This window comes from Sorghum bicolor, chromosome 2 (assembly GCF_000003195.3).
Source record: "Sorghum bicolor cultivar BTx623 chromosome 2, Sorghum_bicolor_NCBIv3, whole genome shotgun sequence".
Lineage (NCBI taxonomy): Eukaryota > Viridiplantae > Streptophyta > Magnoliopsida > Poales > Poaceae > Sorghum > Sorghum bicolor.
Genome location: NC_012871.2, coordinates 71,470,471 through 71,487,276, shown reverse-complemented (window position 1 = coordinate 71,487,276; position 16,806 = coordinate 71,470,471). Strand labels below are relative to the sequence as shown.

The window sequence follows — 16,806 nt, the reverse complement described above, 5'->3', positions numbered from 1 at the left end:
ACACATGAGGATTCAACACATTAACACAAATTTTGCTATATAACTTGTAGTATTTGTGACATGATGTCATATATGCAAATTGATGCATTAAGTTACGACGCTTGTGGGTTGTGGCAGTTTGTATAAGCGAAACGTAAAGATCATATACACACGTTGCATTTCATCCAGGTTAGTTATAATGGTGATAACATAATGTGCACATGAAGACTTGGTACGTCATTGTATATTTTGCTAGATAACTTGTAGTACCATGATATAATGTATATACAAACTATTGCATTATATGTACAAACATGAACATCCTCGTGAAAAAAGATGCATAGGCACGAACACGAAGTGAGCCTAGTTACGGTAGGTACATTCATGCTTTTCGAACTTGAATGTTTCTGCATATTTTCTTATGTTAAAAAAAATCAACTAGTCTCTCTTAGGTCGGTCACAGCTTTCGTGTATACACGCACAAATATCGTTAGCACTAAGATACTTCTCGTGCCAGGAGGTAGAATTAGAACAGGAAAATGAGATGCGAAGAATAAATGACTAGGGGTCATTGGTTTGGCTGAGAATAACTCTATAGAAAGATTCGTGGCCGGAACTGTTTAGCTAATTTATATAAGCTTTAACTTTCAGAAATGAATCCCGAACTCATTTTGCTCTGACCAGGCCTTAGTTCGTGGGATATCATTTTCCTATCTCATTTACCAAACATTACCTGGGGGATTTTCAGCACCCAGGACGAGCCCTGCTGTGGCGTTACTGTTTAATACAATAGAACCGTGCATCAATGATGACGCGGGGAAGATGGCACCCGGCCGCCTGCCTGTACCCATCAATGCCCAATCATAGTCCTCCATGGCCGTCACCACCTTCTCCTGTCCATCCATTCCATCCATCCACGCGCCCAGCTCAGACCACCAGCTGTAAAACCCAGAACCCCCCGTGCTCGCCGAAAAGACGCAGCGCGGCAAGGAGAAAGGAAGCATCGGCGAAGCGAAACGGATCCCAGGCCATGCCCATGGGGGCACGAGCCGAGCCGAGCCGAGCGGTCGGTTTCGGCAGACGCAAAAAATCAGCGAATCGCTGCGAAAATCCACGGGACACGATGGAAAGGTGACGGGGACAACTGGACAAGGGAATCCCGCCCGCGAAACAAACCGGCCCGAACCCAACTTCCCCAAAACCCCGAACCCCGCCCGTAACGAAATCGAACCAAACCCACACAGGCAAGGCGAGCCGGCAGCCGCTCTCGTTCTCACGGCGGCGGCGCCCCAGCCCCACTCGGCCACCCCACGTCCCCCCCGGCTGCCAGCGCTCGCGCAGTCGCGCTCGAGAGCCGCATCTCCCAAACCCTACCCATATAATATTAAACCCAACCCCCGAGTCTCCCTCAATTTCTCTCTCCACCACCCTCACCCTCCCCTTCCCGCCGCCGCCACCACCGGTTCAACCCTCCCTCAAACCCTAACCGCCGCCGTCCGCCCGCCCGCCCGCTCGCCCCCGGATTCGATTCCGATCCGATGGCGTCCGCCGAGGACCAGGCCGCGGCCGCCGCGCTGCTGGGGGGCGACCCGGCGGCGTTCGACGCGCTGCTCTCGACGCTCATGTCGTCCTCCAACGCCGACCGCTCCGCCGCCGAGGCCGCCTTCCACCGCCTCCGGGCCTCGCACCCGGAGCCCCTCGCGCTGAGGCTCGCCACCTCGCTCGCGGCGCCTGCCACCCCCGCTGACCTGCGCGCCATGGCGGGGGTCCTCCTCCGGAAGGTCCTCTCCCCGACCCCGTCCTCCGACGCATCCTCCAACAACGCAGCCGCGTCCCCGGCGCCGCTCTGGCCGCAGCTCTCTCCCGCGGGGCAGACCGCGCTCAAGGCGCACCTCCTCTCCGCGCTCCAGTCCGATCCTCCCAAGCCCATCGCTAAGAAGGTCTGCGACGCCGTCTCTGAGCTCGCCGCCTCGCTGCTGCCCGAGAACGCCTGGCCCGAGCTGCTGCCGTTCCTCTTCCGCGCTGCGTCGGGTGCTGAGGCGCCCAACCTCCAGGAGTCAGCGCTGCTTATCTTCGCGAGGCTGGCGGATTACATCGCGGAGTCGCTCCTCGACCATCTGATGACTATCCACAACCTCCTCGCCTCCGCCCTGGCGCATCCCACGTCCCCTGATGTTCGGATTGCCGCCCTGGGTGCCGCAGTCAACCTCGTCCAGTGCCTGCCAACCAACTCCGACCGGGATAAGATGCAGGATTTGCTCCCAGCAATGATGAGGGCGCTCACTGATTGCCTAAACTCTGGCCAGGAGGCCTCTGCGCAGGAGGCACTGGAGCTGCTCGTCGAGCTTGCTGGCGCTGAGCCAAGGTTCCTGAGGAGGCAGATTGCTGATGTGGTGGGGGCAATGTTGCAAGTTGCTGAGGCTGCACAGCTGGAAGATGGGACCAGACACTTGGCGGTGGAGTTTGTGATTACCCTTGCTGAGGCTAGGGAGCGTGCACCAGGAATGATGCGGCGACTCCCCCAGTTTGTTGGTAGGCTGTTTGCAGTGCTGATGCAGATGCTGCTTGATGTCGAGGATGACCCTGCATGGCACTCTGCTGAAACTGAAGATGAGGACGCAGGGGAAGGGAACAACTATGGAGTGGCACAGGAGTGCCTTGACCGCCTTGCCATCGCCATTGGAGGGAACGCAATTGTGCCAATTGCATCTGAGCTGCTACCACAGTACCTGTCTGCTCCTGAGTGGCAGAAGCACCATGCTGCGCTCATTACACTTGCACAGATTGCGGAAGGATGTGCAAAGGTTAGCCTGATTTAACTTTATAAGTATGCCAAATATTTAGTAATCAGTTGATCAACCCAAAGGATATTTGTTTTTCTTTTTTTGGGTAATTTTTAGCATGTTGCATCACAGCATCAGGAAACGGGATGTTATGAACAATATTTTTGTCCATGGATTCATCTTGTGTAATGGCCTGACAAATACTAAATTGCCAATTCTGCAAGAGCTGTTGGCTAGTATTAGACCACAGGATGCTATCTGTTCTGTTGTGTCACGTGAATGAAAATTTCCGAAATTGGCCGATCTTCTCATTGGTTCTTTTTTTTACTGCCAGGTTATGCTTAAAAATTTGGAACAAGTCGTTTCGATGATATTGAATGGATTTCAACATCCCCACCCGCGTGTGAGATGGGCTGCTATCAATGCCATTGGTCAGCTCTCTACGGATTTGGGTCCTGATCTTCAAGTTCATTACCACCAGCAGGTGCTGCCTGCATTGGCGAACGCTATGGATGATTTCCAGAATCCACGAGTTCAGGTCAGTTGTCATGTCAGCAAAACCTTATCTCACATCCTTGTGCTTGCAATACTTATTTTGTAATCGAGGTTGCATCAATAAACAGCTTGATGTGGACCAAGATGACTTGTGCATTTTACATGTTATAAATAGATGCGGGCAGTTAGCACATCTAAATATAAACGAATTTCTTTTGATCCTCGACCTAAGAAGTTTATTCAATAAAAAATAATTTAATTACCAAACAACTACTGAGTTAATTGTTTCGTCACCATCACAAAAAGTGAAGCGTTAATAGAAGGTAGCACTTTATGGATGCCAGCGTTCTGAACTGAATGTTGTTTTAAGTGTTCTGTGTGGATTGAGATATTAAGTTTATACAATACAATTCTTTATGCCTATTTTCTAAATCAGCCTGTGTACCTATTCATGTCATACATCTTAGGACCTGGCGACTATTGCTAATTTGCTATTCTTGTTGGCAGGCACATGCAGCTTCAGCAATTTTGAATTTTAGTGAGAATTGTACACCGGAAATTTTGACGCCTTACCTGGATGGAATCGTGAACAAATTACTTGTTCTTCTTCAGGTATGCATTTACTTGTGTTGAATTAGGTTTCAGCTTGCTTCAAATAATTTGTTATCATGGTTAGTAAACATGCTAACTGCTCATGTTCATATTCTAGAATGGCAAGCAAATGGTGCAGGAGGGAGCATTGACAGCTCTAGCGTCAGTAGCAGATTCATCACAGGTAATTGTTCACATGGGAGTTTTATGCTATTATATGGATCTATGTTATCGTGCATCATAGGGTTGTCCATAGTTGTAGTTGTAGTGCTTTCTAGCTTGCTGATAGTAACAACTTCATAATATTATGACAGCATTTTTTTGTTTGTCTAGCTGATAATAAGTTTATGACATTATGACATAACTTTTTTTTTGTTTGTCTTGCAGGACCACTTCAAGAAATACTATGATGCTGTTATGCCATACCTAAAATCTATCTTGATGCATGCAACTGATAAGTCCAATAGGATGCTTCGTGCCAAGTCCATGGAGTGTATAAGTTTGGTAGGAATGGCTGTGGGTAAGGACAAGTTCAGAGACGACGCAAGGCAGGTTGGCATCTCCTTCCAACTGTCATGTTTTCTTGCAGATTGCAAATAATATTCTAATTGGTTGCAAATAACTTGTAATTGATTTTCCATCACTGTCCATGTTGAGTCAGTTTCATTGTTCAACATGTTCCCACAAACGCGTCAGAATCCCCAGGAAATGCATAGGTTTCCTGTTTGATAGAATCGTTACTGAGGATACCAGCTCCACTCAGCTTGCTCTTTATGGGTGTGTTTGGTTGGAGAGCGAGGTAGAATGGAACGGTTCCATGCCTAGTTTATTGTTTAGTAGCAAGGATGGATCAGTTCTGTTTCCGTGTTTGATTGAAGGGACTGAACCAGATAGCAGATCAGTTAATCCCGTTAACTGTGGGACCAGCATGTTACACAAATATGCCCTTCCCCATCTATTCGTTCTTCTCTGCTACAGATTCCTCGTGCCAGCGTCCGTCGGATCCCTTGTGTCCGCTCTCGCTCGGTACCAGCCCTCGTGTGCCCGTCCACCACTGTTGCTCGGTCCACGCCCATCGCTCGCCTCACGGGCGCGCCCGTCACCGCTGATCGCACTGCTGCCGCCTTGGAGAGAGATAGAGAGCAAGGTTGGAGAGAGAAATGGTGAAAACGCCGTGAAAAAGAGATGAACACGTTCTGCCTTTTTGTAAGAATGAGCGGAGCCTGAATCTTGTAGTAATATTCTTACTCTGGAGTGCCTTCATCCCTAGGTTGTTGAACCAAACACCGGCAAAAGTAGGATGGAATGGTTCCATCCCATGAGCCAAACAAATCCTATATGTTCTTTGCTCATCAGCTTTGATATTATTATTATTATTATTATTATTATTATTATTCTAATATTCTAATCATCTGCCCTCTGCTAGGTTATGGAAGTACTTATGGCTTTGCAAGGAGCTCCGATGGAAACAGATGATCCAATTACCAGCTACATGTTGCAGGTATTGCTTCAGAGCAATGGAATCTAGGCTTAATAGCACCTTAAACATGTCTAACACCTATCTCCACATGTTATAGGCTTGGGCCAGGCTATGCAAATGTCTTGGACAGGATTTTCTTCCTTACATGAGTGTTGTTATGCCTCCACTGCTTCAGTCTGCTCAGCTGAAGCCTGATGTTACGATTACTTCAGCCGAATCAGATGATGATATTGAGTCAGATGATGATAGGTCTGTTATCCATTCTCTTGAAATGTTTTTATTTACTTGATTAGAATTTGTTGCCCTAATCCTGAATCATGGCAGACTATTGCCACCTTATACAGCACCTTATACATGAACTATCTATACCTCTTGCTATTTATGGACTTCTCACATGCTTTTATTTATTTATGGACTTCTCACATTCTCTTGAAATGTTTTTATCCTTGTTGCTTTTGTACAGTTGCAACGATATATGGACTTGTATAGATGTAATATGCCTATAGACTATAGTTGGCAGATGCCTTGTTATTTATGGACTTCTCACATGCTTTTATTTGTTTATTAATATCATGGTAATGTTTTGTCACACCCCCTTTTCTGGTGGGTCAAGGAATGCATCATACATTTGAATGTGTATGTATATTTTTTTTTCTGACACTTACCCTAAGTTTCTGTGTTTTATACAGCATTGAAACAATCACACTTGGTGACAAAAGAATTGGAATCCGAACTAGTGTGCTGGAAGAGAAAGCAACAGCTTGCAACATGCTGTGCTGCTATGCTGATGAGCTTAAGGAGGGTTTCTTCCCATGGATTGATCAGGTTCATTATCACATTAAACGTATCTAATGTCTAAGTCCCTCAAGTTCTGGCTGCACCTTTCCAGCATGTGATTGATTATAATTTTTCATGTAGGTTGCCCCAACGTTGGTCCCTCTGCTGAAGTTTTACTTCCACGAGGAAGTCAGAAGAGCTGCTGTTGCAGGTATTTTAAAGTTTCAGTATGATTTAGTCGTGCACTTAGATTTGCTCTTTTTACAATTTCTGGACATAATGCAGCCATGCCTGAACTCCTACGCTCGGCAAAGTTGGCTGTTGAGAAGGGGCAGGCTCAAGGCCGTGATCAGTCTTATGTTAAACAGTTGTCTGACTACATAATTCCAGCACTTGTTGAAGCACTGCACAAGGTCTATTTGAAGATATCTCAGCAGTTTGGTTATTGTTTTTTTTACCCATGCTGATACCCAAACTGTTTTTTTTTGGCATCCTTTGTACAGGAGCCAGAAACAGAAATGTGCTCATCCATGCTGGATTCTTTAAATGAGTGTATGCAGGTTTGTAACTTCACACCATCTGCTTGATAACTTTAAATATTGTCCATGATAGAGGTTTTAAAGCTTCACTTGGATGTTTTGGTCTTCAAGAAACAGTAGGAATACTGCTAGGCATGTACTCCCTCCATCCCAAATTGTAAGTCATTCCAATAATCTTGGAGAGTCAAAACATTTTCACGTTTGGCCAAAAATATAGAGAAAAATACTAAGATTTGTAACGTAAAGCGAGTATACTATAAAAATATAATTAAGAAAGAATCTAATGATACTTAGTACCATAATAATAATTATTTTATAATTTAAAAATTTGGTCAAACTTAGAAAAGTTTGACTCTCCAAGATTCTTGGAATGACTTACAATTTGGGATGGAGGGAGTATTTTTTTAGCCTGAAAGTTCTGTATCACGATATGTGCAGAATTGCATGGGCCCATGGTCTTTATCCTGCACATGTTGTCTTGTCTTCTTGAAGCAGAAAGTTATTACCATTTCTGGAATAAAGATATTGCTCTATTTGTTGAAATGATCTTTTGTAGAAAGCGTTTAAAAATATCTTCTATTGTTCAGTATGTCTGAGATTGTTCATCCATTTTTTATTCAGAATTGCTGATGGTAGTCTCATGTAGTGAATTATGATAAATAAAACAGTTTGAATAACATTACATTGAGTGGTCAGTTTTTTGCACTCTTGCTCAACCAGGCAAAGCTTGGTACTCTTGCCAAAGGTTGCCAATTGGGGTCTAAGCAGCTAAATTTAGGATATTATATGGAGTTTAGATGAGTGATCTTTGTACTTCTACCAGAATATAACTGTCTGGATTGAAGAAATAAATTGTCAGAATGAATTTGAAGACCTTGCTGAGCTTAGATGCACCTTATAAATAGAACAGAGGGCACCACCCCTTGTGGTGGCAGAACATGAAGTTACTGCTCCACCACCTAGGGATATAATCTTAGTGCTCACGATTTATGCACATGATTGTGCTTTCTGCTGTTTTATTTGTCAGTATGTAATGGGGTGTATGCTACTGGGTTGTGTTTTTGTGCGGATGTGTGATCATCACTTATTGATTTTCTAAAAACGGGGAGGAAACATTTAGCTATGTTCTGTGGAATGGAAGTATGGAACAAATGTGCAGTAGTTTTGTTGGTCTCTCCTTGCATGAGTTTTTAAATATTCTCTATTTTGAAATAATTTGTGGCTGTGTCACTGAACATTGATGTTACTCATTGAGCAGCTTTCTGGTCTTCTGCTTGATCAAACCCAAGTACGAGCTATCTCGGATGAGATTAAAAATGTCATTATAGCCAGCGCTACCCGGAAAAGAGAACGTTCTGAGAGAACAAAAGCGGAAGATTTTGATGCTGATGAAGGAGAGCTACTCAAAGAAGAGAATGAACAGGAGGAGGAAGTATTTGATCAGGTTTATTTGTCTAGAAATCGCTTGTCTGTTTGCCCCTGAGTTGTTTCAATGCTACTGTCTTCTGCAAGTTATGTTAAAAGGCTAACCTGTTTTTTCTTTTTAAATTTACGTTCTTTAAACTTCCAGGTCAGCGAGTGCCTAGGAACTTTGATTAAAACCTTCAAAGCTTCTTTCTTGCCCTTTTTTGAAGAGCTCTCTATGTACATTACACCAATGTTGGTAAGTCAATTGAACCCTGCCTATTTTGTTGTTTGTAAGAGCTCTTTTTTATTGCAAGTAATTTTGCAGTTATTGCATGCTGATATTTGGTCATGCTTGTGTTCTAATGTTTTTTCCCCTTATCAGTATTAGCCTGGTGTGTTTTTCCATTCTTAACTTGCTGTGTGATGCCTCCATGCTATCTTTTTTTGGGTTTTATTCTATCTCATTTTGGTACCTTGTGGTTTTGCAGGGAAAGGATAAAACACCCGAAGAGAGAAGGATAGCTATCTGTATTTTTGATGATGTTGCAGAGCAATGCCGTGAATCAGCTTTGAAGTATTATGACACATACCTTCCTTTCCTTTTGGAGGCTTCAAACGATGAAAATTCAGATGTTCGGCAGGTCTGTTTTTTTGTTCTGTCATGTTCCCTTGATCCATTCACCCTTTTTACTAGGTCAAATTGAACACTGATGTAATGCTGGATCATTTCTTCATTTAGGCTGCTGTCTATGGTGTGGGTGTATGTGCCGAGTTTGGTGGTCATGTTTTTCGCCCTCTAGTAGGAGGTAGGTTCTTTATATTTTAAGTGTTTACACTTATATTTTACCTGACATTTCCAACCTAACCAACAATGTGTTGATTCCGATTTCAGAGGCCCTATCGAAATTAAACAATGTTATAAGACATCCTGAGGCACGACTTCCAGACAATATCATGGCATATGATAATGCTGTTTCGGCACTTGGAAAAATATGCCAATTTCATCGTGATGGTATTGATGCAGCTCAGGTATATGCTCTAATCTCAGCATCTTTTCCTGATGATATGGCCAATATTTTCTAGTAAATGTGCCTTTTGCAACTTGCTTGAGATAATTGTGTAGTTGCGATATGATAAATTTGTAGGCTATATCCATTGTCAACCAAATGTGACACATTTTTGCAGAAGTCGTTTGGTGCACCCTAGGTGTTAATAAATCATAAGGGAAAGGAGGGGGAGACTGGAGAGTTGTAAGGTGAGGTGGGGCTGGAGGACCTGCTGCAGATTAGATCCTCACAAAAAACACACTCGAGGAGATAGGGAATGACTAGTGAGACACAGAGACCTTAGGGAGGGTTTTTGGTTTGAGGAACCAACCCATCCTAGATGAGGTGGTGCATCGAGTTCGTCCCATGAATTTTGGTGGAATTACCCTTTCCCGATGCTTGTTCTAATTGTTGCTTGCGAGGTATAGAGTGGTGGAGAACCAACTTATTCTATGCAAACATGCAAACAAAAAAAAAAGCGAGGATTGAGAAGATGGACCACAAAAATTCATCATAGCACACACCCTAAGCTTAAGTGTACTGCATGGTGTTCATTTTGCTGTTAGCTTTGCCAGGAGAAAGTTACTCTGCACATGGAACTATTCCAAACTGAATCATTTCATGCTTCTCAGGTTATTCCAGCCTGGCTTAGCTGCTTGCCTATAAAAGACGACAAGATTGAAGCTAAAGTTGTACATGAACAACTTTGCTCAATGGTGGAGAGGTAGGCTCATGACTGGAAATCTGCCAACAAGGATAATGCTTTTGCGGTTTATCATAACCATTTCTGCATGCAGGTCGGATTCTGAAATTCTCGGTCCTCAAAGCCAGTATCTTCCTAAAATTGTTTCAATTTTTGCAGAGGTAATGCATGGGCATTATTTTACTTTATTTTCCTACATATCCATGTAATTTTGTTCAACTGTCATGAATGAATTCCTGAATGGTTTATTTTTCCAATCTGCTGTAGGTTTTGTGCAATGGAACAGAACTCGCCACAGATGAAACTAGAAACAGGATGGTGAATATCTTGAGGCGTTTCCAGCAGACTTTGCCTCCTGATTTTCTTGCATCAACGTTTTCCAACTTGCAACCGCAGCAACAGCTACTGCTACAGTCCATCTTGTCGACATAGTCGTTTTTTCTGTCGCTGCAAGGTCTGGGCTTGTTTATTTTTCTTGATGTTTTGTCAGCCAATTCTTTATGTGGAATCTTTTTTCTGGGTGGGGTAATTTGTGAATGCATTGCTTGCTTCAACGAACTGGAAGCTGCCACCACACATGGTTTTGATATAGAGTGTATATTGTCTTGTATTCGAAATATGGCTTGAGGTGCTGCAACAGAGGTGCAAGGGAAATGGTGGGATTTATTGTTGGATGGGTTGGACATATGCAGTTTTGGTAATGAGATCATTATACATTTGAGTGGAGTGATTTCTTTCTGCTTACCTTCGCTGCTATTTAATTCTGTAGTTATTTATTTTTCTAAGTTGCAAATTATTAAAATGTGCTGTGTTTGAAGATGCAGAATCTCCTTCCCTGGGATCATGTAATAGTAATTGATAAATAAATGTTCACCAGCTTTGTATAAAAAGCCGTTTTTACCTCTCTGAGCAAACCTTTGATTTGCTTGAATTTAAGCCGGATCGTTCAAACGGAGGTGCGTATTTGGTGTCGTTTGACAACTTTTGCTTCATTGCTAATTTGTTCAGTGAACAAACCCGGAGCAAATAGCTAATATGTTCAGTGGTAAAACCGTTGCAAATTCCCATCTGGTGCTATGATGACAGCGGTTGCTTCAGTTGTTTTGACCTTGTCTGCATACGAGTGGCATCAAAAAAATCTGCAGTGGAGTTGAAGATTCGCGACGGTTGGGGATTCCCAACTGAAATTGTTATCCGGGCTACCTAATATCAATTAAGCCGTATCATGTGGAGCTTGTATACCGTCCCAATTTCCTATAGCCAGTTAGTCCTTGTTTGAAATTGTATACAAATCACAAAGCAGGTACATTCGTCACAGCGCAGCAGCAGAATCAATCGTACTAACAAATTCGACAGGGTGCCTTTCAGATAATCTTCGGCTCTTCTCTGCGAAAAGTTGTGACATCAGCAGTGAGCAAGAATGGGTCGCGACAGGTTTACATCCTAAAACACGGCTGGAATATGTCCATTTTTTCCAGCTCCATGGCGGCTCGGCACCCGAAGACAAATATGAAACCAACCCAAAAGTCGATGCCAAGATGCCATCTTCTTGACGTTGCTGCTGCCCAAAAAAGTGGTCTTTTGTCGTGTTAGCGCAAGTAGCCCACCAAGCTCGACAAATTAATGCACTTTTGACAGCGACAAACAAGGCATCTGCGCTGCTATGAAACAAGAGCTTTACAAGCCATAACCTCTTGGAGTCATCTTGATTAGTACTCCTATCCTATTGCTCAATCAGCAGGTTGAACATAGTTTATGTAGTGGAATGACGAGCCACAATTTGACAAAGTTTGCCTTTTTGATAGGTGAGGTAGGCAGGCATGCCCTAGCTTAAGGTTGAAGGAGTCCGTGATGGGATGTGGCTATCAGCCATGACGATGACCCTTTCTCAAGTGGTATGATAGAAGAAAATAATGCCCGTTGATGACCGAGGAATGTAGGTTTGTTTATCCGCATAGACCTATTTCATTAAACTAGCAGTGCCGTCTCTTTAGGTTGGAGATATCAAGAAATCTTTTGCCGTCATGGTTGCTTCAGTTTTAACCGGCTATATAGAATTGTTGCACGTCTCAAGGGTAACCAAAGATTCTACAGGCTCTAGATTTGTCTCCTACTGTAATAATCACAGCTTTAAGACTCCAGCTTTAAGATTTGTCTCAAGGGCAACTAAAGATTCTACCGGCTATATAGAATTGTTTCTTGAACTCATCAAGTGCCCGTTCCAAAAAAGAAAACATGATCGAGTAGTCAAGTGTTGATTTTTGTGTATTGAAGTTTTTTTTTGAAACTCCGTAGTGAAGCTTTTACCACCATTTGGCTAGTAAGATGTGATTAAAAAAAAAGGATCAATTACCCCCTTATGTATTTCAATAGAAAAGGGGGAATCGACCTTTCACACCTGCTCCTTTATAAAACTCTCATGTCAACAAGAATTCATCAAATCCATGATGTATTGACACTTGTCACTTTGCCTAGTAACTTTATTGAATATCCTCGAAGAGACATTAACGTTAACCACTTCCATTAAGTTTTTCTTATCCAACCGACACACGAACATGAGTCGGATTCCGACACCCATGTCCATGTTGGAGTAACACTTTCTTTGAAATATGTTTGAAGTGCTAAAGCTAACTTGTAAGCATTTAATACTAGGAAAAACAATTTGGAGACGGCTGAATATGTTATCAGTAAAAAAGATGCTACTAAAAATTGAAGGGTTCCCAAAATTGAACTAACAAAGGACAAAACTACATCATCCAATGACGCGCCACAATTGTACAAAGTTTGCCTTTTTGATAGGTGAGGTAGGCATGCCCTAGCTTGAGGTTGAAGGAGTCCGTGATGTGGCTATCAGCCATGACGGTGACCTTTTCTCAAGTGGTAGAAGAAAATAATGCTTGTTGATGACCGAGGAATATAGGTTTGTTTACCCTTAACAGTTCATTATGGGCGCAAAGAACTATTTCATTAAACTAGCAGTGCCGTCTCTTTAGTTTGGAGATATCAAGAAAGCTTTTGCCGTCATACTTGCTTCAGTTTTAACCGGCTATAGAATTGTTTCAACCTGCAAGTCTCAAAGCCAAGCAAAGATTCTCCAGGCTGTAGATTTGTCTCCTATTGCAAAAATCACAGCCTTAAGACTCCGGTTGTTGTTCCTTGAACTCAAGTGCTCGTTCCCTAAAAGGAAATCATGAACGAGTTAAGTTGGAAACCTATTTGCGATATGGATTTTTGTGTATCCGTAGCGAAGCTGTACTACCATTTGGCCAGTAAGACGGGATTCAAAAAAGATCAATCACCCCGTCTCTACTTCAATAGAAAAGGGGATCTACCTTTCACACCCATCCCTTAACAAAAGCTCTCATGTCAACAAGAATTCACCAAATTCGAGTTGGACTTGACACATGTCACTATATCCAGTAACTTTATCGTATATCCCCAAAGAGACATTAACATTACCACTTTTGGTAAAATTTTTCTTAGGCAAGCAACACTCGAATTTTTTGTTTCCGCGAACATGCCACCTGCATGTGTTTCATTAAGAGAAATAGAGTTTACACACTAGGACAAAACACTTTATCATATATCCCAGAAGAGACATTAACACATTACCATTTTTGGTAAAGTTTTTCTTAGGCAACCAACACTCGAATTTTTTGTTTCCGCGAACATGCCACCCACACATGTTTTATTAACAGAAATAGAGTTTACACACTCGGACAATTTATTAAGAGAAATAGAGTTTACACACTCGGACAAAACAGACACCCACACCAATGTCCGTGTCAAAGTAACACTTTCTTTGAAGTAGGAGTATGTTTGAAGTACTAAAGCTTACTTGTAAGCATTTAATACTACGAAAAACAATTTGGGGCGGCTGAATATGTTATCAGTACAAAAGATGCTCTGAAAAATTGAAGGGCTCCCAAAATTGAACTAACAAAGGACAAAACTACACATCATCCAGTGACGGAGAAAGACTCGGTTGATAGCAGTATCTGTCAAGAAACAAGATAAACAAAGCACAAGTGGCGTGGTTGATGAAAAGTTGATGTTCAGCCTTTTCTACCTTTGTATCCTAATCATCGTCGCCATTCTCTCTAATTCTGCCATATGGCGGGCTATGGAGCATATCAGACCTGGTCTCATGTTAGTGGCTTGACTAGCGAGGTAATCGTAAACTAGGGAAGAACTAGTCCAATCAGTGTGCTGAATGTTTTCAGTTAAGGTAATGCATGTTGGTGTAGACGTCGTAATTTAAGTCACCAGGAGAAGTAGACCCCTTGACTGATGCTTCCAAGCTTTACCTAGTGCTAGTGGTGATTTGGCATAGTAGTGGGGAGCATGTACTTGCTGACCTCTAGTGTGCTTGTTGCCTGCGGCCTGCATGAATGGATTTTAAAGTTTAAATTGAAAAAGGAATTTCCATTCTATTGACTCAAAATCAAAATGGTTCTCTTTCATATGATAAGTAGTGATATCTCATATTCAGCGCAGATAATGATATTATAATGAGAATCCAGATGATAGGAAATGCAAAAGGTCAAAATAGTGGTGAGTGGTGATGCACTATAGCTACAAATTCCTCAATTTTGTTGATTGTATTCAGCAAGAAAAAAAACCTACTGAATTTTGTTATTAAGTAAAAAATAGGACAGGCTTAGCTAGTTTGCTGACTGACAATGCATGAGGGCAAAACCGAAAAACAAACTGAAAGGACAAAAGGATCCCAACAAGATGCCTTATCCCCCAAACACTCACTTCCATTTCCATGACATGATCATAGGAAGACCAGCATTTGACCAGCCTCTGACAGTAACCCCACAGGTTCCATTGCCAAGTGACTGGATGGATGCCTTCCAAGTTGCAATTTGCATGCCCTGAAATCCACTATAAATCCTCCCCCCTGTGCTCAACTGCTCATCACCACCAGAAGTACCAAGCATCGACACCTGTCTTCCTCCTCCTCTCCAACCACTCCAACCAGCAGCTCGAAGCCAAGAAAGCTTGCTCACATGGAGCTCCTCCACTTCCAGGCGCAGCCACCAGTGTTCCAGCTCGAGGACTACAGCAGCTACTACTACTACTACCAGCAGGAGGCGGCGGCGCAGGCCAAGCCGTCCAAGCCACGGGGCCGGAAGAAGGGCAGCAACAACCACAGCAAGTTCGTCGGCGTCCGGCAGCGCCCGTCGGGCCGGTGGGTGGCGGAGATCAAGGACACCACGCAGAAGATCCGCATGTGGCTCGGCACCTTCGAGACCGCCGAGGCCGCGGCCAAGGCCTACGACGAGGCCGCCCGCCTCCTCCGCGGCACCGACGCCCGCACAAACTTCGCGCCGCGCATCTCCCCCGACTGCCCGCTCGCCGTCCGCATCCGTGGGCTCCTCCACCACAAGAAGATCAAGAAGGCCAAGGCCGCCGCGGCGAGCTCCTCCGCGGCCGCTGTGGCCGCCGCCGCCAAGCAGCAGGCGTCGAGCTCCCCTGTTCCCACCACAAGCAATAGCAATAGCAATAGCAATAGCAATAGTCATAGCACGAATAGTGCTTGTGGTGGCGGCTCCAGCAGCAGCAGCAGCATGAGCAGCTCCAGCTCCAGCTGCGACGACGCCATAGCCATGCCGCACGGCGGCATCGGCGCACTGGACGCCGGCGAGGTGTACCGGCCGGAGTTCGCCACCGCGGGCGCCGAGGAGTTCGATTCCTGGATGTTCGACTCGGCGTTCGGCCAGTTCCCAGCGCTGGACAGCTTCGCGGCCGTCGACGACGCTGTCCCAGCCGCTGGCACCACGGAGGAGTCCGTCGCCGCCGCGACGCCGGGCGACGAGATGGCCGAGTTCGAGCGGATCAAGGTGGAGCGGCGCATCTCGGCGTCGCTGTACGCCATGAACGGCCTGCAGGAGTACTTCGACCGGGTGATCGACGCCTCTGCCTGCGACTCGCTCTGGGATCTCTCGCCGCTCTGCCATCATTAGCTAGCTAGCTTCACCTCAACCGCGTGCGTCGTCGTTTCTTGCTCTTCCACCTCTCTCCTGGGTGTTGGCCATTGTCGGGGAAATTAGTAACAAGTGTCAGGTGTATGTGCGTCTGCGGTGTAAAGAGGAACCCAAGAACATTAGAGGATCCTGCTCGTTCTAGTGTAGTCAGTCGATGCATTTCTGTGCCAAAATGCCTCAAATTTTGCCTTATGGCAAAGCAAATCATAGCACATTTCAGTGTTCAGTACGCAATTGTCCTTCTTGGTGATGACTCCTGGGTGCTGACTGCAGAATGGCACTTATCTCAGAGTAGAGTACCGCACTCTTGAATCTTGATGTACGTTTTGGATTTGCGAAACTCAAGTTTGTCATTAACTTCGTGTAGGTCGATCACCTAATCTTAACTTGTCTGTAGAAAGTACAATTTCGTTCTTTTTCCACGAATATTTGATCATAACTCGCCCTGTTGGCTGTTACTAAAAACCTGTGCAATCTGCCAGATTTGGCAGGCACTTAGGCCTTGTTTAGGCCTTGTTTAGTTGACAAAATTTTGGCTTTTTGGCTACTGTAGCACTTTTGTTTTTATTTGATAAACATTGTCCAATCACGGAGTAACTAGGCTCAAAAGATTCATCTCACAAATTTCAGGTAAACTGCGTAATTAGTTTTTATTTTTATCTTTATTTAATGCTCCATGCATGTAACCAAAGATTCGATGTGACGGGGAATCTTGAAAATTTTTGCGAACTAAACAAGGCCTTAGTTTGCAAAAATTTTCAAGATTCTCCGTTACATCGAATATTTGATCGCATATATGGAGCATTAAATGTAGACAAAAATAAAAACTAATTGCACAGTTACCTATAATTTATAAGATGGATCTTTTGAATCTAGTTACTCTATAATTGGACAATGTTTGTCAAATAAAAACGAAAGTGCTATAATAACCAAAAACAAAAAATTTTACGAACTAAACAAGACCTTAGCTGCAATGGCTCATGGCTGTACACCAGGGTTCAATCTCTAGGCAC

General features: G+C 43.9%; 2 protein-coding genes across 2 annotated transcripts; both read left to right on the top strand.

The window, feature by feature from the left end:
- Window positions 1,359-10,544, top strand: LOC8055684 (importin-5). Its single transcript, XM_002463026.2, has 19 exons — window positions 1,359-2,783; window positions 3,097-3,300; window positions 3,765-3,869; window positions 3,967-4,032; window positions 4,236-4,400; window positions 5,275-5,349; window positions 5,426-5,577; window positions 6,018-6,153; window positions 6,247-6,316; window positions 6,391-6,518; window positions 6,609-6,665; window positions 7,903-8,088; window positions 8,215-8,307; window positions 8,540-8,692; window positions 8,791-8,857; window positions 8,944-9,080; window positions 9,730-9,821; window positions 9,895-9,961; window positions 10,068-10,544. The coding sequence occupies exons 1-19, from the start codon at window positions 1,518-1,520 to the stop codon at window positions 10,230-10,232; spliced, it is 3,384 nt and encodes a 1,127-aa protein (XP_002463071.1). The 5' UTR covers window positions 1,359-1,517; the 3' UTR covers window positions 10,233-10,544.
- Window positions 14,729-16,065, top strand: LOC110433046 (ethylene-responsive transcription factor RAP2-11-like). The gene has a single exon (XM_021454632.1). It carries the CDS (start codon window positions 14,816-14,818, stop codon window positions 15,770-15,772), a length of 957 nt encoding a protein of 318 aa, XP_021310307.1. The 5' UTR covers window positions 14,729-14,815; the 3' UTR covers window positions 15,773-16,065.